This window comes from Somniosus microcephalus, chromosome 15, assembly GCF_052327205.1.
Source record: "Somniosus microcephalus isolate GS21.2 chromosome 15, FLI_Smic_1.0, whole genome shotgun sequence".
Lineage (NCBI taxonomy): Eukaryota > Metazoa > Chordata > Chondrichthyes > Squaliformes > Somniosidae > Somniosus > Somniosus microcephalus.
Window position 1 is genome coordinate 20,236,322 of NC_141001.1, and position 26,703 is coordinate 20,263,024.

Genomic DNA, 26,703 nt, shown 5'->3' on the forward strand with positions numbered 1-26,703 from the left:
CGAGAGAGAGGGAGACAGCGAGAGAGGGAGGGAGACAGCGAGAGAGGGAGGGAGACAGCGAGAGAGGGAGGGAGACAGCGAGAGAGGGAGGATATGCTCTCACTGCAGTCAGGGAGTGGTGGAGACAGAGATGCACTTCCTCACAGCTTGTAGAAAATATCAGGACATAAGGGAGAATTTCTACCCAAAATTCACAAAAATATGCCCGGAATTCAAAAATTTGAATGACGACCAAAAGCTCCCATACCTACTAGGGGAAGAGAGAAATTGCATAACACTAGCGGCACGCTATGTTACAGCTTGCCATAAACAGAGGGACAACCAGCAAATTTAAGAAAAGAGTGTATATAAATTATATGAAAGTATATATTTACACACTCAGGGATATATCTGTTTATACACTGTATGGATAGATCTGTATTTTTGTGAACAAACATGAATGTTTTCGGATGCTTTAGCAACATAACATGTAACTTGTCATGCCAATAAAGCGGTTTGAATTGAATTGAATTGAATTGACAGTGAGAGAGGGAGGGAGCCAGCGAGAGAGGGAGGAAGACAGCGAGAGAGGAAGAGAGACAGGGAGAGAGGGAGGGAGACAGTGGGAGAGGGAGGGAGACAGCGATAGAGGGAGGCAGACAGTGAGAGAGGGAGAGAGACAGCGAGAGAGGGAGAGAGACAGTGAGAGAGGGAGGGAGACAGTGAGAGAGGGAGGGAGACAGCGAGAGAGGGAGGGAGACAGTGGGAGAGGGAGGGAGACAGCGAGAGAGGGAGGGAGACAGTGAGAGAGGGAGGGAGACAGCGAGAGAGGGAGGGAGACAGTGAGAGAGGGAGGGAGACAGTGAGAGAGGGAGGGAGACAGCGGGAGAGGGAGGAAGACAGCGAGAGAGGGAGGAAGACAGCGAGAGAGGGAGAGAGACAGCGAGAGAGGGAGGGAGACAGTGAGAGAGGGAGGGAGACAGTGAGAGAGGGAGGGAGACAGCGAGAGAGGGAGGGAGACAGTGAGAGAGGGAGGGAGACAGCGAGAGAGGGAGGAAGACAGCGAGAGAGGGAGAGAGACAGGGAGAGAGGGAGGGAGACAGTGGGAGAGGGAGGGAGACAGCGAGAGAGGGAGGGAGACAACGAGAGAGGGAGGGAGACAACGAGAGAGGGAGGGAGACAGCGAGAGAGGGAGGGAGACAGCGAGAGAGGGAGGGAGACAGCGAGAGAGGGAGGGAGACAGCGAGAGAGGGAGGGAGACAGCGAGAGAGGGAGGGAGACAGCGAGAGAGGGAGGGAGACAGCGAGAGAGGGAGGGAGACAGTGAGAGAGGGAGGGGGACAGCGACAGAGGGAGGGAGACAGTGAGAGAGGGAGGGAGACAGCGAGAGAGGGAGAGAGACAGCGAGAGAGGGAGGGAGACAGTGAGAGAGGGAGGGAGACCCGAGGGGACTCGGGCCGCAGCCCAGCATTCCATCACCCGGCACAGCCGAGGGGACTCGGGCCGCAGCCCAGCAATCCAGCACCCGGCACAGCCGAGGGGACTCGGGCCGCAGCCCAGCAATCCAGCACCCAAACGGGAACGAGGCACAGCCGAGGTGAGAAAGAAAGCACGGGAAAGGCCCGAGTAGCCAGGCCATCAGGCACAGAGACCTCTGAGGAGAACGGGAGCAACCAGAAGGCTCCCAACCAAGACTGTGAGTACAGGGCCCAGGGAGGGAGACTGAAGCCAGGGAAAGGTCCGAGGAGCCAGGCCGAGACAGAGGCCAAGAGACCTCGGAGGCACCGGGAAACAGCGGCTCACAGACTCAGACCTGGGAAGGGTGAACCCAGGAGCCGAGGCCCAGGGACCACGGGGTCGGAGAGGGGGACCGGGAAAGGTCGCGAACAGGGAGAGGGAAACACCAAACCCGGGGCCCCAGAAAAGCTTATTCTAAGATCAACAATACTTTCTCTACACTGCCAATAATGAGCGAATCAGAAGAGCCACAACAGCCCCCGAGGGACACTGAGAGCAACCGCTTCCAGATTCCCCCCAACACCACAAAAAATGCTATAAAATCGATCAAGCATGAGCAGATGAGAGAAAAACCAGAAACTCTTTTTGCTGACTGGTACAACACTGGGACAAAATGTAACCTCATTTTCTACTCAGATCAGCCAGCGGCTTGGATCACAGCAATAAAATCACACTATACCAGTGTTAAGCTAGAAAAAACCGCTAATGGGTCCAAAATGAAAATTAACACACCAGGAGACAGGGCAACCACGACTGTCAACATGTACAATACCGGAACAATATTAGTGCAAGGCAACCGCGACAACTTTGCAACGGCCTTCAAGACACTGAAAGGAATAACTGAGAGGGGAAGGAACAGCCCCAGAGTGGCTAACAGGGGAAAAGCGACCCACACTCCCCCCAACATTGACAACTTACCAGGAGGAAATCAGCCTGGTCAGGAGGTGAACGAGCCACACAGTTCAAACCAGACACTAACCCCGGGGACCCACAGCCACATGATACAACTGACAAACCCCAGCATAACTACCAGGGAGGAAGCCACACATAGTCCCCCTACCAATTCCAGCTCACCAAGAGAAGAGCAGCATAGCCAGGAAATGAGTGAGCCTTCCAGGGTCGACCAGACACATACCCCGGGATCACACAGCCAGATACAACTAAAAGATAAATTTAATCAATTAGAGATAGAGATGGTTAAACTTAGAGAGGAGTTCCTTAAAATGAATCATGAACAAAAGCAAGAGAGGGAGAGACACAAGAGAGAGCTGAATCTACTTGAGAACCAGGTGAATCTACCTGGGAATCGGGTGAAAGAGCTGCAGGAAAACGAAGAGAGCCATAGAGGAGAGATAACACCATTAGACCAGCAACCAGAGGCTAGAGATAAGACAAGGCAGAGACAGACGGAACGGCTGCACTCCCACACGGAACAACAGCAGCAGACACACAATACAAGGGGTGCCACACAGGCCGACCAGCATACTGAATCTCAATCTTCCCCCACCACCGTGGAACCACAAGCGAGCCGATCACAAGAAGAACGCACACACCAGACACCCCAGCCCAACACACATACTATGAGTCCAGGCGAAAGCCACCAGACAGTAAACACAAACAAGGCTGACATCGTAATACTCATAGACTCAAATGGGAAATTTCTATGGGAGAAAAAGCTCTTCCCTAGAAGTAAAGTAGAAAAGATCTGGTGCCCAACAACAGACAGAGCCATGGGATGGCTGACCAAAACCCGATTAGGCTCCCCACAACACATAATAATGCACACGGGCACAAATGACCTAAAGGCCCAACAGAAAGAGGTAGCAACATCGCTCAGAGCAGTGATTAGGAAGGCAAGCAGCACATTTCCAAACACTAGAATCACTGTTTCCACAATATTGCCGAGAACAGACTTCAACAACAACACAATTCATGAGATAAATGCCAGCATAGCAAGAGACTGCGAATCAAAACACAACGTGCACCTGGCCCAACACCCCACCCTCGATGAGGAATGTCTTTACGACCACGTCCACACCCAAAGGAAAAGAATATCGATCTTTGCTAAAGCCCTGAAGGACGTCGCTTTTAACCGGGTCCATACCCAGACTCCAAGAGGACCCCCCCCCCCGACCACCAGAGATCAGCGGGGTACATATCAGGATCACTACAAAGACCACCACCACACCAACCGAGACCAGAGAGGATCCCCATGCACAACAACAATATCAGACCTGCACCACTCCTGTCCCACAGGGGAACAGGACCGCGGGAGAGATGCACAGGACGTACGCAATACCTCAGACAGAGACAATCCATTAAGAGACAATAAGCAGATGTGCAGCAGCATCTACTTCCGCCTTATGGATCAAGGACTAATTAATAGAAAGAACTGTAACCAAATAGTATTAACTTTTATAGACAACTGAGATGATCTTTTTTTCCCACACTTAGACACGACAAACACGTACCACTCTTTAACCTATCATAGTAAAAGATCAAACTTAACATGAAATCCTTATATATTTCGACCTGGAATATCCAAGGTCTACGCTCTTCAGTGCTCGACGTGAAGAGTAGGACCCCAGAGTTCATAGATGAAACTAAAGATCTAGATATTATCATTTTATAGGAAACTTGGTATAAAGGAAAAGGACACACTGGCTGTCCCCAAGGGTACACTGAGCTGGTGGTCCCCTCCAATAAGTTACCAAGAGTAACCCAAGGCAGAGACTCCGGAGGCATACTGATCTGGTTTAAAACAGAACTTAAGAATTACATCAAATTTATAAAAAAGGGCGAAAACCACATGTGGCTCAAAATTGAGAGGGAGATTATCTCTAACACCCAAGGGCCTAGAAATTGGGTTCTGGTCTTGCCAGGGCTGTAGCGCCAGAAAGTTTGCGCCAGCGGTAATGCGGCAGCGCCCGACGAAAATTCGGGTGCGCCGGGCCCAGACGGCGGCGGGCGCTAAAACCCTCCTTTAGCGCCTCAAAACGGGCGTGAACTTGGGTTTCCCGGCGCTAATCCCCCGCTGCGGCACCCGATGCGGTGCGGCAGGCGGGGGAACTGCAGGCCTCCTCCTCCTGTTAAGGAGGAGCTGCCTGCAGCCGACAACTGTCCGGCGGATTGACCCGACATCTGAGCCCGGCACCTCGGGGAAGTGCCGGGCTCGCATGAGACACTGATCAGGGCCGCGGGGGGGGAATGCAGGAGTCCGGGAAGGGAGGTGCGGGCAGGCGGCCGCCGGGAACGCGGCCGGCCGCCGCTCCACCTTTATGCGCCGGCGCACACTGGGGGAAGACTCTGTTGCCAGAGTCTTAGTTGCGCCTGCCACGGGCGAGGCGGGCGCAACTGAATTTCAGCTTGGGGCCGGGTTACCACGGCAACCGGGACGCTGCGCACACCGATGACGTCATCGGTGCCGGCGCAGCGCTACCGGTCTACCGCCGCGGAAGGGCCCCAGGCAATTTCGGAACCGGCGCCAATTGCAGCGCTAGGCCCTCTAGCACCGCAAAATCGGCGCTAAGGGCACTGAATTTCTAGGCCAAGATGTTTACATTTGTGCACTTTACATCCCCCCAATGGATTCCCCGTACTTTAAAGAGGACACCTTCTCCAACATAGAGGGGGAAATTATCCAATACCAGGCCCAGGGGAAAGTGTTGATCTGTGGGGACCTCAATTCAAGAACGGGCGAAGAACCAGACTTCACCAATAATCAGGGAAACAATTACGTATTCGGGAATAACCACTTTGATATCCCTTCCCTTCCATACAGGCATAACTGCGACAAGCAGACAAATACCAACGGAAAACAGCTCCTACAGCTCTGTCGAAGCCTGGGTCTGTACATTGTCAATGGTAGGTTCACAGGAGACCTCCTAGGAAGGTCGACCTATTGCTCACCTCTTGGCTGCAGCACAGTAGACTATATGATTACAGATTTGGACCCATCCTCTTTCAGAGCATTCACAGGCAAACCACAAATAACACTGTCAGATCACAGTCAAATTACTATGTATCTCAAAAAGACAGAAACAAACAACATAGAAACACAACCCAGTAAACTGTACAACACCAAAAAATCGTACAGATGGGCCAAAAACGACACGGAAAAATACCAGAAAACAATTAGCAATGCATCAACTCAAGCTCTCTTGAACACCTTTCTGGATAACATATACACTCACAATAAAGAAGGCGTAAACCGGGCAGTAAATAACCTAAACAATATTTTTGATAATTTGGCAACAAGTGCAAACTTGAAAGCTAGCAAGAACAAACCCAAAACAAAAAACTATGAAAAATGGTTTGACCCAGATTGCCATAACATGAGGAAAAAACTTAGAAAAATATCAAACCAAAAACACAGACATCCAGAAAACGAGGAATTACGCCTTACTTATTGTCAGACACTAACACAATACAGAAACACACTCAGAACCAAAAAAGAGCAATATATTAAGAATACACTCAGCTCCATTGAGGAATCCATTGATTCCAATTGTTTCTGGGACAACTTGAATACACTACACAAAAAACAACACGACGAATTGGCCATTCAAAATGGGGACACATGGGAAAACCACTTTGAAAAATTATACCAGAAAAACACACTAAGGCCAGAGCAACACCAAATATGCAAAAAACTGGAAAAGCTAGAAATGGCCATAAAAGATAACCAAAACCCGCTAGACTCCATAATAACAGAAAAAGAACTTTTTGAAAAACTCAAGGACCTGCGACCAGGAAAAGCTTGCGGGACAGACGGCATACTAAACGAGATGATTAAACACACAGACGACAAAATGAAACTGGCTATCCTAAAACTCTTCAACTTGGTTCTGAGTGTCGGTTACTTCCCTGATATCTGGAACAAAGGACTCATAATGCCCATATACAAAAGTGGGGACAAAGTCGACCCAAATAACTATCGAGGCATCTGTGTAAACAGTAACCTGGGGAAGGTATTCTGTAGCATCATAAACAAAAGACTTATAAACTTCCTTGAGGAGCACAATGTCTTGAGTAAAAGCCAAATTGGATTCCTGCCAAACTATAGAACATCAGATCATATCTTCACCCTACAGACCCTAACTGACAAACACGTTCACCATAACAAAAGCACAATATACGCATGCTTTACAGATTTCCAGAAGGCTTTCGACTTCATCTGGCATGACGGTTTATTCCTGAAACTTATCAAAAGCGGGGTAGGGGGAAAAACATATGATGTAATTAAATCAATGTATACAAACAACAAATGTGCAGTTAAAATTGGAGACAAACAAACAAAATACTTCCCACAGGGGCGGGGGGTGACGCAGGGCTCGTCAATCTCACCGACACTCTTTAATATTTACATAAATGAATTGGCAAAACTACTTGAACAATCTACAGCACCCGGCCTCACCCTATATGAATCCAAGGTTAAATTCCTCCTCTATGCAGACGACCTGGTTCTGCTGTCACCAACTAAGGAGGGTCTACAGCAGAACCTGGATCTGCTGGAGTCGTACTGCCAGACTTGGGCCCTGACAATAAATCCCCAAAAAACCAAAGTCCTTGTGTTCCAGCAAAGATCCAGACATCAGGGACCCAAAATAAATTTCACACTCGGAACAACCAAAATTGAACAAACCACTAACTACACATACCTGGGCTTAAAAATCAGTTCTACGGGAAACTTCAAACTGGCTGTGAATGAACTGAAAGAGAAAGCAAGAAGGGCTTTCTATGCCATTAAAAAATCAATCCAAATAGAAATCCCAATTAGCATTAGGCTAAAAATTTTCAAATCAGTAATTGAACCAATTGCACTCTATGGCAGTGAGGTATGGGGACCGCTAACACAACAAGAATTTGCAAAATGGGACAAACACCCAATTGAGATTCTACATGCAGAATTCTGTAAAAGTATCCTCCGGACTCAAAGGAAAACAGTAAACAATGCATGCAGGGCGGAACTAGGCCAATATCCATTAATAAACACTATCCAAAAAAGAGCCACCAAATTTTGGAATCACCTACAAATGAGCAACCCCCAATGCTATCACTACGACGCCCTGAAATGCCAAGAGCTGACCATAAAGAAGAATACCCTCAGTCAACTAGTCCTGGGACACAGTGAAGTAACTACTAACACTACTAACAATAACCAGCCCCAGGACAGTGACAGCATAACACAAAGAATTCGACCCAACACAATCGTCGCTAAGCAAAAGGAAAAATATCTGACATATTGGGCAGAAACAACAAAAACCCAAAGCAAACTCAATTGCTACTTGGCCCTAAACAGACAATACAACATAGCTGATTACCTGACCATGGTAAAGGACAGCAAACTGAGAAAAATCCTGACAATGTACAGACTTAGTGAACATAGCCTGGCGATCGAAAAAGGTAGACACAGGCAGACCCGGCTACCAAGAGAGGACAGGATATGCTCTCACTGCAGTCAGGGAATGGTGGAGGCAGAGATGCACTTCCTCACAGCTTGTAGAAAATATCAGGGCATAAGGGAGAATTTCTACCCAAAATTTACAAAAATATGCCCGGAATTCAGAAAATTGAATGACGACCAAAAACTCCCATACCTACTAGCGGCACACTATGTTACAGCTTGCCATAAACAGAGGGACAACCACTAAAGATAAGATAAGAGTATATATAAATTATATGAAAGTATATTTATACACTCAGGGATATATCTGTTTATACACTGTATGGATAGATCTGTATTTTTGTGAACAAACATGAATGTTTTCCGATGCTTTGGCAACATAAGATGTAACTTGTCATGCCAATAAAGCGATTTGAATTGAATTAAATTGAGAGAGGGAGGGAGACAGTGAGAGAGGGAGGGAGACAGTGGGGGAGGGAGGGAGACAGTGAGAGAGGGAGGGAGACAGTGAGAGAGGGAGGGAGACAGCGAGAGAAGGAAGGTGACTGCGAGAGAGGGTGGGAAAAAGTGAGAGAGGGTGACAGTGAGAGAGGGAGAGAAACAACGAAAGTCGGAGGGAGAGACCGAGAGAGGGAGAGAGACAGTGAAAGAGGGAGAGAGCCAGGGAGAGTGGGAGAGAGACAGCGAGAGTGGGAGAGAGACAGCGAGAGTGGGAGAGAGACAGCGAGAGAGGGAGGGAGACAGTGAGAGAGGGAGGGAGACAGTGAGAGAGGGAGGGAGACAGCGAGAGAGGGAGGGAGACAGGGAGAGAGGGAGGGAGACAGCGAGAGAGGGAGGGAGACAGCGAGAGAGGGAGGGAGACAGTGAGAGAGGGAGGGAGACAGCGAGAGAGGGAGGGAGACAGTGAGAGAGGGAGGGAGACAGTGAGAGAGGGAAAGAGACAGCGAGAGAGGGAGGGAGACAGCGAGAGAGGGAGAGAGACAGTGAGAGAGGGGGGGAGACAGTGAGAGAGGGAGGGAGACAGTGAGAGAGGGAGGGAGACAGCGAGAGAGGGAGGGAGACAGCGAGAGAGAGAGAGGGAGACACTGAGGGAGGGTGAGAGAGACAGTGAGAGAGGGAGGGAGACAGTGAGAGAGGGAAGGAGACAGTGAGAGGGAGAGAGACAGTGACAGAGTGGGGAATCCTGCAGTACATTTATTCCCAGAGTGGGGAATCCTGCAGTACATTTATTCCCCGAGTGGGGAATCCTGCAGTACATTTATTCCCTAACTTCAGTCGATACCAGTGGCTCTATATACAAGTGGACAGAAGGCTGACATGGTCTCCTTTGTCTTCGGTAGTCCTACTGCATTAGCGTCCTGTTTCTCTGAGGTTGCATTGTCTCTAAGTGAGAAGGTCCACCCCCAGTGCTTTGTGCCAGTTGTATTGCCAGTAATTGTTTAAAGGGACAATCCAAAAAAGGACCCGTATGGTGGCAGTAAAGATCAGCCACAATCCTCTGCTTTCCCAAGTGTGATCCAAATGTTTCAAGCAGAGACTCGTGTTTCTCACTAACATTTCCCACTCTGTACTGGAAGCACCCATATTGCAAATTATTAACTTGTTATTTATTTAGCGAGGAACTCACTGAGCGATATCAAACAAGAGCTTCTCTCTCCTCCCATCCCACACTATAAAAATCACAGTAATCTCAACAGAAATTATGCTGCCTCACTCCCATCTTTCCCCATCAGCACCACGGCAATGAGCGGTGAGACTGGCAATGAGTGACCATCAGGGAGACGGCGCTGATAAACAGCTCGGTTAACTGTTATAGCCCCTTCATGCAGCCACTCCTAATCTACTGGAATTTTTTGAGGATGTAACTGGTAAAATAGATAAGGGAGAACCAGTGGATGTGGTGTATTTGGACTTTCAGAAGGCTTTCGATAAGGTCCCACATAAGAGATTAGCGTGCAAAATTAAGCCACATGGGATTGGGGGCCAGGTATTGACTTGGATAGAGAACTGGTTGGTGGACAGAAAGCAAAGAGTTGGAATAAACAGGTCGTTTTCCGAGTGGCAGGCAGTGACTAGTGGGGTACCGCAAGAATCAGTCCTAGGACCTGAGCTGTTCACAATATATATTAATGATCTGGACGAGGGAATTGGATGTAATATCTCCAAATTTGCAGACGACACAAAGCTGGGTGGGAGGGTAAGCTGTGAGGAGGATGTCGTGAAACTCCAGTACGATTTGGACAGATTGGGTGATTGGGCAGAAACATAGCAAATGCACTATAATGTGGATAAATGTGAGGTTATCCACTTTGGTGGCAAAAACAGGAAGGCAGATTATTATTTGAATGGCAATAGATTGGGAGAAGGGGAAGTGCAAAGAGACCTGGGTGTTCTTGTGCACCAGTCGCTGAAGGTAAGCATTCAGGTGCAGCAGGTGGTTAAGAAGGCAAATGGTATGTTGGCCTTTGTAGCAAGAGGGTTCGAGTACAGGAACAAGGATGTCTTGCTACAGTTGTACAGGGCCTTGGTGAGACCGCACCTTGAGTATTGTGTTCAGTTTTGGTTGCCTTACCTGAGGAAGGACGTTCTTGCCACGGAAGGAGTGCAGTGAAGATTCACCAGGCTGATACCTGGGATGGCAGGAATGACGTATGAGGAGAGATTGTGTCGATTGGGATTATACTCACTGGAGTTTAGAAGATTGAGAGGGGATCTCATCGAAACCTATAAAATTCTGTCAGGCCTGGACAGACTAGATGCAGGAAGGATGTTTATGATGGCCGGGGTGTCCAGAACCAGGGGTCATAGCCTAAGGATAAGGGGTAAGCCATTTAGGACTGAAATGAGGAGGAATTTCTTCACCCAGAGAGTGGTGAACCTGTGGAATTCTCTGCCACAGAGGGCGGTGGAGGCTAGTTCATTAAATATATTCAAAAAAGAGTTGGATATATTTCTTAAGGCTAAAGGGATCAAGGGATATGGGGAGAAGGCAGGAACAGGGTACTGAATTTGGATGATCAGCCATGATCTCATTGAATGGCGGAGCAGGCTCGAAGGGCCGAATGGCCTACTCCTGCTCCTATCTTCTATGTTTCTATGTTTCTATGTATCTATGAAATTAATGTAGCAGCTGATGTTAAAACAAGTGTAAACTCACCATTACAGCAACAACGCTGAACATGACAGCTGACACCAGCTGCCACAACCTAAAGAGAGTTAAACAAAGCAATTAGTGCACTCAGAGAGAGACACACACACACTGACACACACAGTGACACACACACACACACACACACACAAGGTGACACACACACGCACACAGACACAGTGACACACACAGTGACACACACAATGACACACACAGACACAGTGACACACACACACAGTGACACACACACACAGACACAGTGACACAGACACAGTGACACAGACACACAGACACGCACACACACTGTGACACACACACACACACACAGTGACACACACACACACAGTGACACACACACACAGACACAGTGACACAGACACAGTGACACAGACACACAGACACGCACACACACTGTGACACACACACACACAGTGACACACACACACACATTCTGACACACACACACACGGGGAGGGCTCACAACCAGGCACAAGTCACATAATCTTCATTACAACAGAACAGAGATTAAGATTCTTATTGTTACCACGTTGTTATTTTGTGGATTTTTTTTGGTTATTCTGCCCCTTTTGACAATTAGGGCTGATCGATGGACAGACAGAAATAAGGAACGACACCAAGTGACTCTGCTCCATCCTGTAACTGGGCGTGTTATGGGGGAGCCCTGTGGCCATCAGGGACCCTGTGTAGTGCGGCACCAGGAGCAGCAGTCAGGACCCTGTACCAGCAGAGGGCAGCATGTTCCCCATGAACACTCAGCCTCCACACCCCACTCATCCTCACTTTAATACTTTGTGTTAAGAATTGGATTTTATTTTTAAATTATGTTTTTTTTAGGTGTTTTGACTCCCAAATGCAGGGCCAGGCTTAGCTATGATGCTTCTTATGGTTGAATATCTCTCCTACAGTCACTGTCCAAACATGTACACAAACAATGGAGCCATGGGCAAAATACCAGAGAGCTGATGGAACTGACTGCGGGACTCACTCTGTACCCACTGCAAGGGCAGTAAGGATGGGGCGTCCCTATCTCCCAGAGTGGTAGACTCTCCTCCTCACTCCCCACTTCATGGGTACATCCTCAGGTCCCTTTTGCAGACGGTGAGTCTTGGACTGTGCTGGACTCTGGAATGTAAGCACTCTTTCTAATTGAAACAATCGGTCCCATCGTGTACCTCGTGACAGTGACGAACATGGCAAATACCCGCAGCCGGACTTGATGGGAATAAACGTAGCGGGTCAGGGCTAGAGGGGAGACCCTACACACTCGTCAATCACAGCCAACAGCTCAGTGCGTTGTCTCAGGGAGGACAGGGAGGAGGTGCGGAAACAGCCCTCGATATCATATCAGCGCAGGAGCCTCACTGAGCCTGCACTTACTAAATCATCACATTTTATTTAATGTTAAAAGTTGTACCTGAGACCCAACGGTTCTCGCATAGCGAATTTCATTTCATTTCCCAGTACTTGACTGATCTGGAAAAGAAGAGCTGAGTATTAGGCAATTCAGGGACCTCCATACATCTGGCATCGAACCGTTGCAAGCACAGCCTTCATCCTGTTTGGTTTGCGAATACATTTTCTCTCCTTTCTGTAATGATCAATAACATGTCATTCTATAGTGGACACTAGGTGGAGCCGTAGAGCTGTGTAGAGCTGTATATAGCTGTATGTATATAAGACTACACTACCCAGCTGTATAGATATTAAGACTACATTACCCATGAGGCACTAGGCTACCCACAAAGCAACAGTCAAGATGGCAGCCTGCGCACAGGAGCACACATGTTGCATCTCTACAGATACTGTACCTGGAGAACGTGTGCTGAATAAATGACTAGCTAGAAGCTAGCTGTGTTCATAATAAGAATGTCTATTTATTAATGAACATAACATGGTACCAGGATGGTGACGATCTGCTGAAAATTGTGAAAAGCGACATGGAAAATTTGAAGCCACCAGAGCGTTTGAATCTCAAGGGAAATGTCGACTACAATTGGCGGATTTTTAAACAACAATTCGAACTCTACATTGCAATCATCAGATTCGGTACGAAGCCAGACGCAAGGAAGATAGCGTTGCTGCTTACGGTTGCAGGCCCACAGGTGATAGAGGTATTTAATACATTTGTATTTAATCCAGAGGAGAACAGCGAAAAATTAGAAGATGTGCTAAAAAAATTTGATGCACATTGCTCTCCCAAAAAGAATGAGACGTATGAAAGTTACATCTTCCGTTCTCGGACACAGCAACAAAATGAGACTTTTGATAGCTTTACAACTGATCTGAAACTGAAAGCACAGACATGTAATTTCTCTGAGCTGAAATCATCCATGATTCGTGACCAGATTGTGTTTGGTATTCATGATAAAAAAAGTCAGGGAACGTCTGTTGAGAGAAACCGAACTAAATTTGGAAAATGCAGTGAAAATATGCCAAGCCAGCGAGCTAGCTCGAAAGCACGCGAAGACTTTCAGTGAAATCAATAATGATGCAATTGTAATGAGTGATAATGCTGCTGTCGGTGCTGTGTCGTATAAGGGGAAGAAACATGGGCAGAACAGAAATGAAAAGCAATCGGAGGATGACATTTTTAATTGTAAACGCTGTGGTTACAAACACCAGTTAAGACAATGCCCAGCGTTTTAAATGTGCACAAAGTGTAATGGAAAGAATCACTTTGCCAAACAATGCTTTTCAAAAGTAAAAACAACGAAAGGGCAACAAGTTAATGTGATTGAGGACACTGATTTAAGTGAGACATTTGTTGTAGGAATGGTGTCATGTGACGATATCAAAAAAGATACAGAAAATGTGCAGCCCTCAGAAATGGACAATGCTGAACATAAAGTCAATGCAGTAAAAGAGGACAAATGGATGATCCCACTGCAGGTAAATGGAGCATTAGTTACATTGAAACTGGACACTGGGGCAAAAGCAAACTTAATCAGTATGAGTGACATAAAAAATATGAAAGAAAAGCCCAAAATACAGAAAAAGTCAGTACTACTGAAGAGCTATAATGGACAGAAAATAGATAGCTTAGATGTATGCAGACTTAAAGTGACAGTCAAAGACAAAGTGCATCATCTCATGTTTTCTGTTGTGGCTGAAAGACTTGATTCGATACTAGGTGACAAAGCTTGTGAAGACTTAGAACTGGTCAAGAGAGTCTACCGTATAAAATGTGCCATAAGCAGACCAGATGACTCAGGTGATGAAGCAGAGAGCCCATCAAGGATGAAAAGGCCAAAGGGTATCCATGTCTTCAAAAAGCCTAGTTTCTCCAAGAAGAAAGAAAAAGACTTTAAGGTCAAAGAGAAGCCAAAGGAAGAAAAGCACAAAGAGGAAAAACACAAGGAGGAAAAGTCCAAAGATATAACCGCAGCAGATGTTGTTAAGCAGTGGAAAGAGAAAAAGAAAAAGAAGAAGCCTGCACCAGAGCAGAAAGCAGTTCCGGTGGTTACTCCTTCTTCCCTCAGACCAATCATTGGTGTTCCATTAGCCGAGGCTGCTGAGAGGACTATGCTGTATGATGGGATCCAGCTGCCAGCAGTTTTTCGAGAGTGCATTGAATACATTGAGAGTTATGGCATGAAGAGTGAACGAAACACTGAAACCCTCTCCAAGCAAAGATCGCAAGGAGACCTCGATCTATACAAGAGCAGATTGATGACAATGCCGCAACTGCATCTTGTCAATCACCGCCAGAACAATCTCATGAAGACACATCAGACTTACCCGTGTTAAGAAGATCCACACGTGAAGTAAAAAAGCCTGGTAGACTTAATCTTTCAGTACAATGTAAAGCTTTGAAAATGTGTTGACTGTTTTGAAAATGTTTATGTTTATAGAGCACTAACAAAAGTGTTACTGATATTATCTTTATTGTTTTCTTGAAAGTTGATTGATATTGATTTTGTTAAACCTCAAAGAAAGGGGGATGTAATGATCAATAACATGTCATTCTATAGTGGACACTAGGTGGAGCCGTAGAGCTGTGTAGAGCTGTATATAGCTGTATGTATATAAGACTACACTACCCAGCTGTATAGATATTAAGACTACATTACCCATGAGGCACTAGGCTACCCACAAGGCAACAGTCAAGATGGCAGCCTACACACAGGAGCACACATGCTGCATCTCTACAGATACTGTACCTAGAGAACGTGTACTGAATAAATGACTAGCTAGAAGCTAGCTGTGTTCATAATAAGAATGTCTATTTATTAATGAACATAACACTTTCTAGGGATTTCTCCACCCAAAAGGATGGCCAGCACGCTGCACCCTGCACCCCTGCTGACACACTCTGAGGTTGGCCGTGACCTGCACCCAGACCCCAGACTGTCTGAGGTTAGCCGTGACCTGCACCCAGACCCCAGACTGTCTGAGGTTGGTCGTGACCTGCACCCAGACCCCAGACTGTCTGAGGTTGGCCGTGACCTGCACCCAGACCCCAGACTGTCTGAGGTTGGCCGTGACCTGCTCCCAGACCCCTGACACTGTCTGAGGTTGGCCCTGACCGGCTCCCAAACCCCTGCTGACACTGTCTGATGTTGGTCCTGACTGGCTCCCAGACCCCAGACACAGTCTGAGGTTGGTCCTTGTTGTATGAACGCATTCAAGCATAGAATCAGGCAGACAGGCTTCTAACTGCGATGTTCTCTTTATTGGTAAAATGGCCGACTGCAGCTTTCCCGGGTAATTCCCATAATGCAATGCACATTACATTACCGTATTAACTGGTGTTAAACTCGCACATTACATTACCGTATTGACTGGTGTTAAACTCGCACATTACATTACCGTATTGACTGGTGTTAAACTCGCACATTACATTACCGTATTGACTGGTGTTAAACTCGCACATTACATTACCGTATTGATTGCTGTCAAACTCGCAATCAATACACGACAGTCCTGACCGGCTCCCAGACCCCAGACTGTCTGAGGTTGGCCCTGACCTGCTCCCAGACCCCAGACTGTCTGAGGTTGGCCCTGACCGGCTCCCAGACCCCTGACTGTCTGAGGTTGGCCCTAACCTGTACCCAAACCCCTGACACTGTCTGAGGTTGGCCCTGACTGACTCCCAGACCCCAGACTGTCTGAGGTTGGCCCCGACCTGCTCCCAGACCCCACACTGTCTGAGGTTGGCCCTCACCGGCTCCCAGACCCCAGACTGTCTGAGGTTGGCCCTGACCGGCTCCCAGACCCCAGACTGTCTGAGGTTGGCCCTGACCGGCTCCCAGACCCCTGACTGTCTGAGGTTGGCCCTCACCGGCTCCCAGACCCCAGACTGTCTGAGGTTGGCCCTGACCGGCTCCCAGACCGCAGACTGTCTGAGGTTGGTCCTGACCGGCTCCCAGACACCTGACACTCTCTGAGGTTGGCCTTGACCGGCTCCCAGACCCCTGCTGACACTGTCTGGGGTTGGCCCTGACCGGCTCCCAGACCCCAGACTGTCTGAGGTTGGCCCTGACCGGCTCCCAGACCCCAGACAGTCTGAGGTTGGCCCTGACGGGCTCCCAGACCTCTGCTGTCACTGTTTGAGGTTGGCCGTGACCTGCATCCAGACACCAGACTGTCTGAGGCTGGCCCTGACCTGCTCCCAGACCCCAGACTGTCTGAGGTTGGCCCTGACTGGCTCCCAGACCCCAGACTGTCTGAGGTTGGCCGTGACCGGCTCCCAGACCCCAGACTGTCTGAGGTTGGCCCTGACCGGCTCCCAGACACCTGATACTGTCTGAGGTTGGCCCTGACCGGCTCCCAGACCCCAGGCTGTCTGAGGTTGTCCCTGATCGGCTCCCAGACCCCAGACTGTCTGAGGTTGGCCCTGACTGGCTAAAAGACCCCAGACTGTCTGAGGTTGGCCCTGACCTGCTCCCAGACCCCTGACACGGTCTGAGGTTGGCCCTGACCAGCTCCCAGACCCCTGACACTGTCTGAGGTTGGCCCTGACCGGCTCCCAGACCCCTGGCACTGTCTGAGGTTGGGCCTGACCTGCTCCCAGACCCCTGACACGGTCTGAGGTTGGGCCTGACCGGCTCCCAGACCCCTGACACTGTCTGAGGTTGGCCCTGACCGGCTCCCAGACCCCTGGCACTGTCTGAGGTTGGCCCTGACCAGCTCCCAGACCGCTGACACTGTCTGTGGTTGGCCCTGATCGGCTCCCAGACCCCAGACTGTCTGAGGTTGGCCCTGATCGGCTCCCAGACCCCAGGCTGTCTGAGGTTGGCCCTGACCTGCTCCCAGACCCCAGACTGTCTGAGGTTGGCCCTGACCGGCTCCCAGACCCCAGACTGTCTGAGGTTGTCCCTAACCAGCTCCCAGACCCCAGACTGCCTGAGGTTGGCCCTCACCGGCTCCCAGACCCCTGACACTGTCTGAGGTTGGCCCTGACAGGCTCCCAGACCCCAGACGCTGTCTGAGGTTGGTCCTGTCTGGCTCCCAGACCGCAGACTGTCTGAGGTTGGCCCTGACCTGCTCCCAGACCCCAGACTGTCTGAGGTTGGCCCTGACCTGCTCCCAGACCCAAGGCTGTCTGAGGTTGGCCCTGACCGGCTCCCAGACCCAAGACTGTCTGAGGTTGGCCCTTACCAGCTGCCAGACTCCTGACTCTCTGAGGTTGGCCCTGACCGGCTCCCAGACCCCAGACTGTCTGAGGTTTGCCGTGACCTGCTCCCAGACCCCAGACTGTCTGAGGTTGGCCCTGACCTGCTCCCAGACGCCTGACTGTCTGAGGTTAGCCCTGACCTGCTCCCAGACCCCAGACTGTCTGAGGTTGGCCGTGACCTGCTCCCAGACCCCAGACTGTCTGAGGTTGGCCCCGACCGGCTCCCAGACCCCAGACTGTCTGAGGTTGGCCGTGACCTGCTCCCAGACCCCAGACTGACTGAAGTTGGCCCTGACCGGCTCCCAGACCCCGGACACTGTCTGAGGTTGGTCCTGACCTGTTTATTCAGCTTGTTAATGGAGCGTTAGTGTTTATTGATTTTTTTTTTCGCTCCTGGGATGTGGGCGTCAGTGACAAGGCCAGCATTTATTGCCCATCCCTAGTTGCCCTTGAGAAGGTGGTGGTGAGCCGCCTTCTTGAACCACTGCAGTCCGTGTGGTGAAGGTACTCCCACAGTGCTGTTAGGGAGGGAGTTCTAGGATTTTGACTCAGCGACGATGAAGAAACAGCGATATACTTCTAAGTCAGGATGGTGTGTGACTTGGAGGGGAACTTGGAGGTGGTGATGTTCGCATGTGCCTGCTGCCCTTGTCCTTCTTGGTGGTAGAGGTCGCGGGTTTGGGAGGTGCTGCCGAAGAAGCCTTGGCGAGTTGCTGCTGTGCATCTTGTAGACGGTTCACAGTGCAGCCACGGTACACCGGTGGTGGAGGGAGTGAATGTTTAATGTGGTGTCGAGCTTCTTGAATGTTGTTGGAGCTGTACTCATCCAGGCAAGTGGAGAGTATTCCATCACACTCCTGACTTGTGCCTTGTAGATGGTGGAAAGGCTTTGGGGAGTCAGGAGGTGAGACACTCACCGCAGAATACCCAGCCTCTGACCTGCTCTTGTTGCCACAGTATTTATGTGGCTGGTCCAGTTAAGATTCTGGTCAATGGTGACCCCCAGGATGTTGATGGTGGAGGATTCGGCGATGGTTATGCCGCTGAATGTCGAAGAGTGGTGGTTAGACTCTCGCTTGTTGGAGATAGTCATTGTCTGGCACTTGTGTGGTGTGAATGTTACCGGCCACTTATCAGCCCAAGCCTGAATGTCGTCCAGGTCTTGCTGCATGTGGGCATGGACTGTTTCATTATCTGAGGAGTTGCAAATGGCACTGAACACTGTGTAATCATTAGCGAACACCCCGACCTTATGATGGAGAGAAGGTCATTGATGAAGCAGCTGAAGATGGTTGGGCCTAGGACACTGCCCTGAGGAACTCCTGCAGCGATGTCCTGGGGCTGTGATGATTGACCTTCAATCACCACAACCATCTTCCTTTGTGCTAGGTATGACTCCAGCCAGTGGAGAGTTTCCCCCCCGATTCCCATTGACTTCAGTTTTACCAGGGCTCCTTGAAGCCACACCCAGTCAAATGCTGCCTTGATGTTAAGGGCAGTCACTCTCACCTCACCTCTGGAACTCAGCTCCTTTGTCCATGTTTGGACCAAGGCTGTAATGAGGTCGGGAGCCGAGTGGCCCTGGCGGAACCCAAACTGGGCATCAGTGAACAGTTTATTGGTGAGTAGGTGCTGCTTGATACCACTGTCGATGACACCTTCCATCATTTTGCTGATGATTGAGAGTAGACTGATGGGGCGGTAATTGCCTGGATTGGATTTATCCTGCATTTTTTTGTGGACAAGTCATACCTGGGCAGTTTTCCACATTGTCGGATAGATGCCAGTGCTGTAGCTGTACTGGAATAGCTTGGCTAGAGGCGCGGCTAGTTCTGGAGCACAAGTCTTCAGCATGACAGCCGGGATGTTATCGGAGCCCATAGCCTTTGCTGTATCCAATGCGCTCAGTCGTTTCTTGATATCACGTGGAATGAATCGAATTGGCTTCTGTGGTGGTGGAGACCTCAGGGGTAGGCCTATATGGATCATCCACTCGGCACTTCTGGCTGAAGATGGTTGCAAATGCTTCAGCCTTGTCTTTTGCACTCACCATCATTGAGGATGGGGATGGCTGCAGTGTGAACCATCTACAAGATGCACTGCAGCAACTCGCCAAGGCTTCTTCGGCTCCCAAATCCGCGACCTCTTCCACCTAGAAGGATAAAGGCAGCAGGCACATGGGAATACCACCACCTCCAAGTTTCCCTCCAAGTCACACACCATCCTGACTTAGAAGTATATCACCGATCCTTCATCATTGCTGGGTCAAAATCCTGGAACTCCCTCCCTAACAGCACTGTGGGAGTACCTTCACCACATGGACTGCAGCGGTTCAAGAAGGTGGCTCACCACCACCTTCTCAAGGACAACTAGGGATGGGCAATAAATGCTAGCCTTGCCAGCGACGCCCACATCCCATAAGCAATTAAAAAAAATATTCATGTAGCCTCCTCCTCCCGTTAGTTGTTTAATGGTCCACCACCATTCACGACTGGACGTGGCAGTACTGCAGAGCTTTGATCTGATCCATTGATTGTGGGATCGCTTAGCTCTGTCTATAGCATGCTGCTTCCACTGTTTAGCATGCATGTAATCCTGTGTTGCAGCTTCCCCAGGTTGGCACCTCATTTTTAGGTACGCCTGGTGCTGCTCCTGGCATGCTCTTCTATACTCCTTATTGAACCAGCGTTGGTCTCCTGGCTTGATGGTAATGTTAGAGTGAGGGATATGCCGGGCCATGAAGTTACATATTGTGGTGGAATATAATTCTGCTGCTGATGTCCCACAGCGCCTCATGGATGCCCAGTTTTGAGCTGCTAGATCTGTTCTGAAACTATCCCATTTAGCACGGTGGTAGTGCCACACAACACGATGGAGGGTGTCCTCAGTGTGAAGACGGGACTTCCTCGCCACAATGACTGTGTGTTGGTCACTGCTGTCAATGCTGTCATGGACAGATGCATCTGCGACAGGTAGACTGGTGAGGACGAGGTCAAGTAGGTTTTTCCCTCGTGTTGGTTCTCTCACCACCTGTCGCAGGCCCAGACTGGCGGCTATGTCCTTCAGGACTCGGCCAGCTCGGTCAGTAGTGGTGCTACCGAGCCACTCTTGGTGATGGATATTGAAGTCCCCCACCCAGAGTACATTCTGTGCCCTTGCTACCCTCAGTGCTTCTTCCAAGTGGTGTTCAACATGGAGGAGTACTGATTCATCAGCTGAGGGAGGGTGGTAGGTGGTAATCGCAGGAAGTTTCCATTCCCACGCTTGACCTGAAACCTCAGATGAGTGATCAGATGGGTTTTTACGAAAATCTGATAGTTTCATGGTCACCATTACTGATTTATTGAATGAGCTGCCGCGGTGGGATTTGAACTCATGGGGTGCGATTTTCTGATGTCGGAGGAGGCGGGTTTGGAGGTGGGAAAGGCGGGAAAATCAGAATCAATGAGGGCGGGTTCAGAACCCGCCTCCGCGGGGTTTTGCTGGTGCCGGTTTTGGAGGTTGGGAAACGGTCCCACCTCCAGCTGGCCATAGCGCTAGTTAACATTATTAAATGCTCGTTAAGGGCCTCGCTAAGCCTATTTTGAGAGGCCCTCGTGATTTTTCGAGCATTTCGGCGTGTTCCACGCACCTCCTAAAACACGCCAGCTAAACCTGGCGGGTTGACTCGTGGGTGGTCTCACAGCTACAGGTCCAACAAGACATTGTTTAATTCATCAAGGATTACTCGCAGGTGCCAGAGCTTTGCTTTAAAAGGTCTTTGAGCACTTTTAGAAGGCCTTCCGAAGTCGGAGGTGTTGCAGCTTGACTCCATCAACTGTGGGACCTCCTTGGAAGACCCTCTCCCCGCTTGCAATGAGCGCTTCTCCACCAGAGGCATCTGCAAGCAGCATGAAAACCGTTCGTTTTCTATCTCCATGGACCTCAGATGAGGATGAGGAGCATCCAGGGCAGCAGCAGAACCAGGCAGCTCAGGAGCAACAGCAGCAGGAGCCCCAACTTCCTGCTCAGGCAGCTCAGCAGCAACAGCAGCAGGAGCCCCAACCTCCTGCTCAGCCACCTGATGCTGCACAGGGCAGAAGGCGCCAGCGCATCGAGGCACCGCGCCGCAGGAGATACCCCCGACAGAGGGTTTACAGACAGAGGATGAGCTACCTCAACATGAGTGAGCAGCAGTGCCAAAGGAGGCTGAGACTTTTGCGAGAGGTTGTCCGAGAGATCTGCGGCCTGCTGCAGTAAGACCTGGTGCCTAGAGGAACGGGTGGACACCCCTTACCAGTGGCTGTCAGAGTCACCACCACACTCAACTTCTTTGCCTCAGGCTCCTTCCAGGAATCATCAGCAGACATCAGCGGCATCTCCCAGTCGGCCCCCCACAGTTGCATCATGCAGGTTACCAATGCCCTTTTTGCAAAGGTCCACAATTACATCCACTTCTCAAGGGATCAAGCAAGTGTAATTGCACGTTCAGTTGGCTTTGTAAATATGGCAGGCATGCCAATGAAGCAGGGCATCATAGACTGCACACAAGTCACTCTTAGGGCACCCCATCACAACCCAGCTATCTCTGTCAACCGCAAAGGCTTCCACTCCCTCAATGTACAGCTGGTGTGTAAGCACAAGAAGGAGATTTTGCATGTTTGCGCCAAGTTCTGTGGTAGTTGCTGTAGTGTATGTACCTTTAAGAGAGAACTACTTTTACAGCTCCTGTATACTGTAGTACCGGCAGTGACCACACCTGTATATAAGCCTTGAGCAGGCATCTGTACTGTCAGTCTTTAGACTACCATTCTCCAGTAAACACCTGTTGATTGTTAATTTACAGCCTCCGTCTAGTTATTGGAAAACACCATACTTTAAGAATCACGGATTCAACAGTGGCGACGAGTTCGATTCGAATCTACCTGCAACTCTGCATTTCCTTCAAGGATTCGCTCCGGGAGGACGGTGGAAGAAAGTCGAGGCCAGAAGCACGGGCGTCGACCACGAGCAACCGCCCAGTCATCCGGCAGAGAGTGAACATCGCAGGGGAGGCTGTTGAGAGCTGGGCTTGGTTCTCCAGCCACGACGATCCAGCAACAGACTGGCAACAGGTACAGCGCAGACCCTTCCCAGACAGTGGCAGCTGGAGCCGACCGCGGCACAGAAAAGGCCGAGCAGCGTCGACGGGGTAAGAGAGAGGGTGAAGCGCACAGGGCGCAGCCAGGGGTTGAAGACCGAGCGGCGTCGACGGAAAACAAAAAGAGAGAGAGGGTAAAGCACAGCCGGGGTTCAGGACCGAGCGGCGGCAACGAGAGAGGCGCACAGGAGAACGTGCAGAGCGCAGCCAGGGCTCAAGGGCTGAGCAGCGTCCGTGGGAAAAGAAAGGAAGCGCGGGAGACGCCATTGAGCCGCGGAGAAGAAGGGAGAGCGCGGGAGACGCCATTTTCGATGCCACAGCGGAGAAGAAGGGCGAGCGCGGGAAGAAAGGAAAGTGCGGGAGACACCATTTTAGACAGTTTAACCACACCCAGGGATGCCGAAGAGTGGCAGTGTCACTGCGTTCGACAATGAAGTCGAAGATTGGGCGACATATGTGGAACGCATTGAGGTGTACTGCAAGGCGAATGAAGTGCCAGATGCTAGGAAAGCACTGGTTTTGTTGAATTCCATGGGTGCAAAAACTTATGGCTTACTGCGAAACCGATAACCCCAGAGAAGCCAGTGGATAAGAATTCCGAAAGCATAGTGGAAATCCTACAGGACCACTTAAGCCCCACACCGCTGCTGATAGCAGAAAGATTTAAGTTCCACAAAAGGAACCAGCATAAAGACGAAAGTAATGCTGAGTAATTAACGGAACTGCGCAAGCTATCGAAACACTGCCAGTTTGGATTGGGACTAGCAGATACGTTAAGGGACAAGTTTGTGTGTGGGCTTCAAAGTGAAGGAACCCAGAAACGGCTTCTATCAGAAAAGGATCTTACGCTGGACAAGGCTTTCAGCATGGCAGTATCACACGAAGCAGCCGCACGGGGCGCTGCAGAGATACAACGGAGACCGCAAGAATATGGCACCAATGAAATGTCATATGGAGCAGGGAAGTGTTATCGCTGCGGCAGAACAACACACGACCAGAAGGATTGTTGGTTCAAGGACCAAGTGTGCAGACAGTGTGGAAAAGCAGGACACATAGCAAGAGTCTGCAGGTCAGGAAAGAAAACCAGCAGCAAGAAATCTCCACAGGAGAAGTACAAAAAAGTACAAAAGGTGATGGACAGTAGTTCAGACGAACAGAAAAGTGATACAGACTCCGGAAGCAAGGAGCTGGGTTGTCTGAAACTAAATAAGGTAATCAAATTGGAGGATCACCAGACTATCTGGGTCACGCTCAAGATCGACGGAGTCCAAGTGAAAATGGAATTGGACACAGGATCAGCTCTAACAGTCATAAACCGAAGGGACTACAAGCGGCTATTTTCACATATACCCTTGAAAGCTACAGAGATTGTCTTGAAGACGTACACGGGGCAAAAAGTCTACCCCAAAGGAAAAATAAGGGTGAACATGATATACAAAGGCCAGGAAATACCCAAAATGGACCTATATGTATTGCCAGATGGAGGACCACCACTGCTAGGACGTGAATGGATCCGGAAGATACAATTAGATTGGCATTCCATACAGGCACTGAAGGTTGAAGCCAAAAAGCATGACAACGTCACACCTGGACGACTGTCAAAAATGCTAACTGACACACAAGAAGTGTTCCAGGAGGGACTCGGAACACTAAAAGGCATAACAGCGACAATTAAAATAGAGGAAAATGCAAGCCCAAAGTTTTTTAAGGCCAGACCGGTGCCTTATGCGATCCGACCAGCCGTCAAAGCAGAGCTGGAAGGTTTGGAACGTTCAGGAGTACTGTCCAAAGTGGACTGGAGCGAGTGGGCTACACCCATCGTTCCTGTAATGAAGAGGTCGTTGAGTAATACGCCTGGGGAACCAAAGAAGGTCCGCATCTGTGGGGATTTTAAGGTGACAGTGAACCCAGTCCTGCACACGGTACAATATCCGCTTCCACGGATTGAGGATATTTTCGCCTCACTATCTGGAGGTACACGCTTCACTAAGATTGATCTGGCCCAGGCGTACCTGCAAATGGAGGTAGAAGAAGCCTCGAAACAATACCTCACGATCAACACTCATAAAGGTCTCTACCAATACAACTGGCTGGTGTTCGGGGTAGCATCGGCTCCGGCTATTTGGCAAAGGGCGATGGATCAAGTCCTGCAAGGGATTCCAGGGACCCAGTGTTATTTGGACGACATCCTGGTCACGGGCGAAAATGACAGTGATCACCTCGCCAACCTGGAGAAGGTGCTCACTAGATTAAAGGAATATGGGCTACGAGCTAATCGCCACAAGTGCGAGTTTTTCCAGAAGCAGATCTCGTATTGTGGCCATGTTATTGATGAAGAGGGGTTACATAAGTCCCCTGAAAAGATTGAGGCAGTAGTCAAGGCTCCAGCACCGGAAAATGTGTCACAACTGAGGTCGTTCCTCGGGCTGGTGAACTACTACCATAAGTTCTTACCAAATTTGTCTACAGTATTACACCCACTGAACACCCTACTGCAAACGGGGGTACCATGGAAGTGGAATGACGAATGTAAATGAGCTTTCCAGAAGTGCAAAGAATTGATCACATCAAAAGAGGTGTTGGCCCATTTCAACCCAGCACTACCAATTCGGTTGGCGTGTGATGCATCACCCTATGGTATTGGAGCGGTGCTTTCACACAAATTCCCAGATGGGTTGGAGAGGCCAGTAGCCTTTGCGTCTTGGTCACTAACCTCAGCCGAGCGCAACTACGCCCAGATTGACAGGGAGGCCCTCATCCTAGTATGGGGAGTAAAAAAATTCAACCACTATCTGCATGGGCAGAAGTTCACCTTGCTGACTGACCACCAACCACTTGTCTCCATCTTTAATCCAAAGAAGGGCGTTCCGGTGATGACTGCACAACGGCTACAAAGATGGTCCCTTTTTCTAGGGGCGAACCAATATGAAATAGAGTATAAGGGCACGAAACAGCATGGAAACGCTGATGGGCTATTACGCCTGCCACTGCCTACTGTGGAGGAAGCACCAGCAGTGGACCCTATCGAAATATTTTAATCGTCGATAATTGAACGCTTGCCAGTAACTAATGTGGATATAGAGAAGGAGACCCGAAATGATCCGACACTGTCTCGGGTATATGATTTGACGGTGAAGGGGTGGCCAACACATGGCGACTCACTGTTGCCAGCATTCTCATCCAGAAGAGAACAGCTGTCAGTATGCCAGGGGACAGTGATGTGTGGATCCCGAGTGGTAATTCCACCCAAGTTAAGGGAGAGAGTGCTCAATGAACTTCACGAAGGCCATCTGGGAGGGGTGAAAATGAAAAGCCTTGCTAGGGCTTATGTGTGGTGGCCGAGGATCGATCAACAAATCGAGGACCTAACAAAGAGCTGCTCAGGATGCCAGAAGGTCCAAAATGCACCACCACATGCCCCTCTACACCCATGGGAGTGGCCATCCTCTCCATGGCAACGGGTGCATACTGATTTTGCTGGTCCATTCATGGACTCAATGTTCTTAATAGCAGTGGATGCGCACTCGAAATGGCCTGAGGTGATCAAAATGTCCTCCACCACTACAGAGAAAACGATTGCAGTCTTACGGACCATATTTGCCAGGATCGGCTTGCCAGAGCAGATTTGCTCTGGTAACGGACCACAGCTTGTGTCCGAAGAGTTTCGGAAATTTATGAGAAGGAATGGGGTAAGGCATTACACATCCGCCCCGTATCATCCAGCCACAAATGGATTGGCTGAGAGGTTCGTACAAACCTTTAAAAAGGCAATAAGGGCCATGTGCGATGATGACATTCCACTACAGCATAAGGTGGACAATTTCCTGTTAGCCTACAGAAATGCGACACATGCAGTTACCAACCAGATCCCGGCCATGATGTTCTTTAACCGAAGGT

The 26,703-nt window shown here is 49.6% G+C and overlaps 1 protein-coding gene across 5 annotated transcripts in view; it reads right to left on the reverse strand.

Annotated features, from left to right (window-relative positions):
- LOC147106573 (tumor protein p53-inducible protein 11-like) overlaps positions 1-26,703 on the reverse strand; it is a 335,413-nt gene that overhangs the window by 24,695 nt on the left and 284,015 nt on the right. For all 5 annotated transcript variants that reach the window (XM_086007523.1, XM_086007525.1, XM_086007526.1 and 2 more), the window contains exons 3-4: positions 12,486-12,544; positions 11,060-11,108 (exon numbers count right to left, since the gene is read on the reverse strand). In XM_086007523.1, the coding sequence (XP_085863649.1) occupies positions 11,060-11,108; positions 12,486-12,544 (108 nt within the window). The remainder of the gene's footprint in view (positions 1-11,059; positions 11,109-12,485; positions 12,545-26,703) is intronic.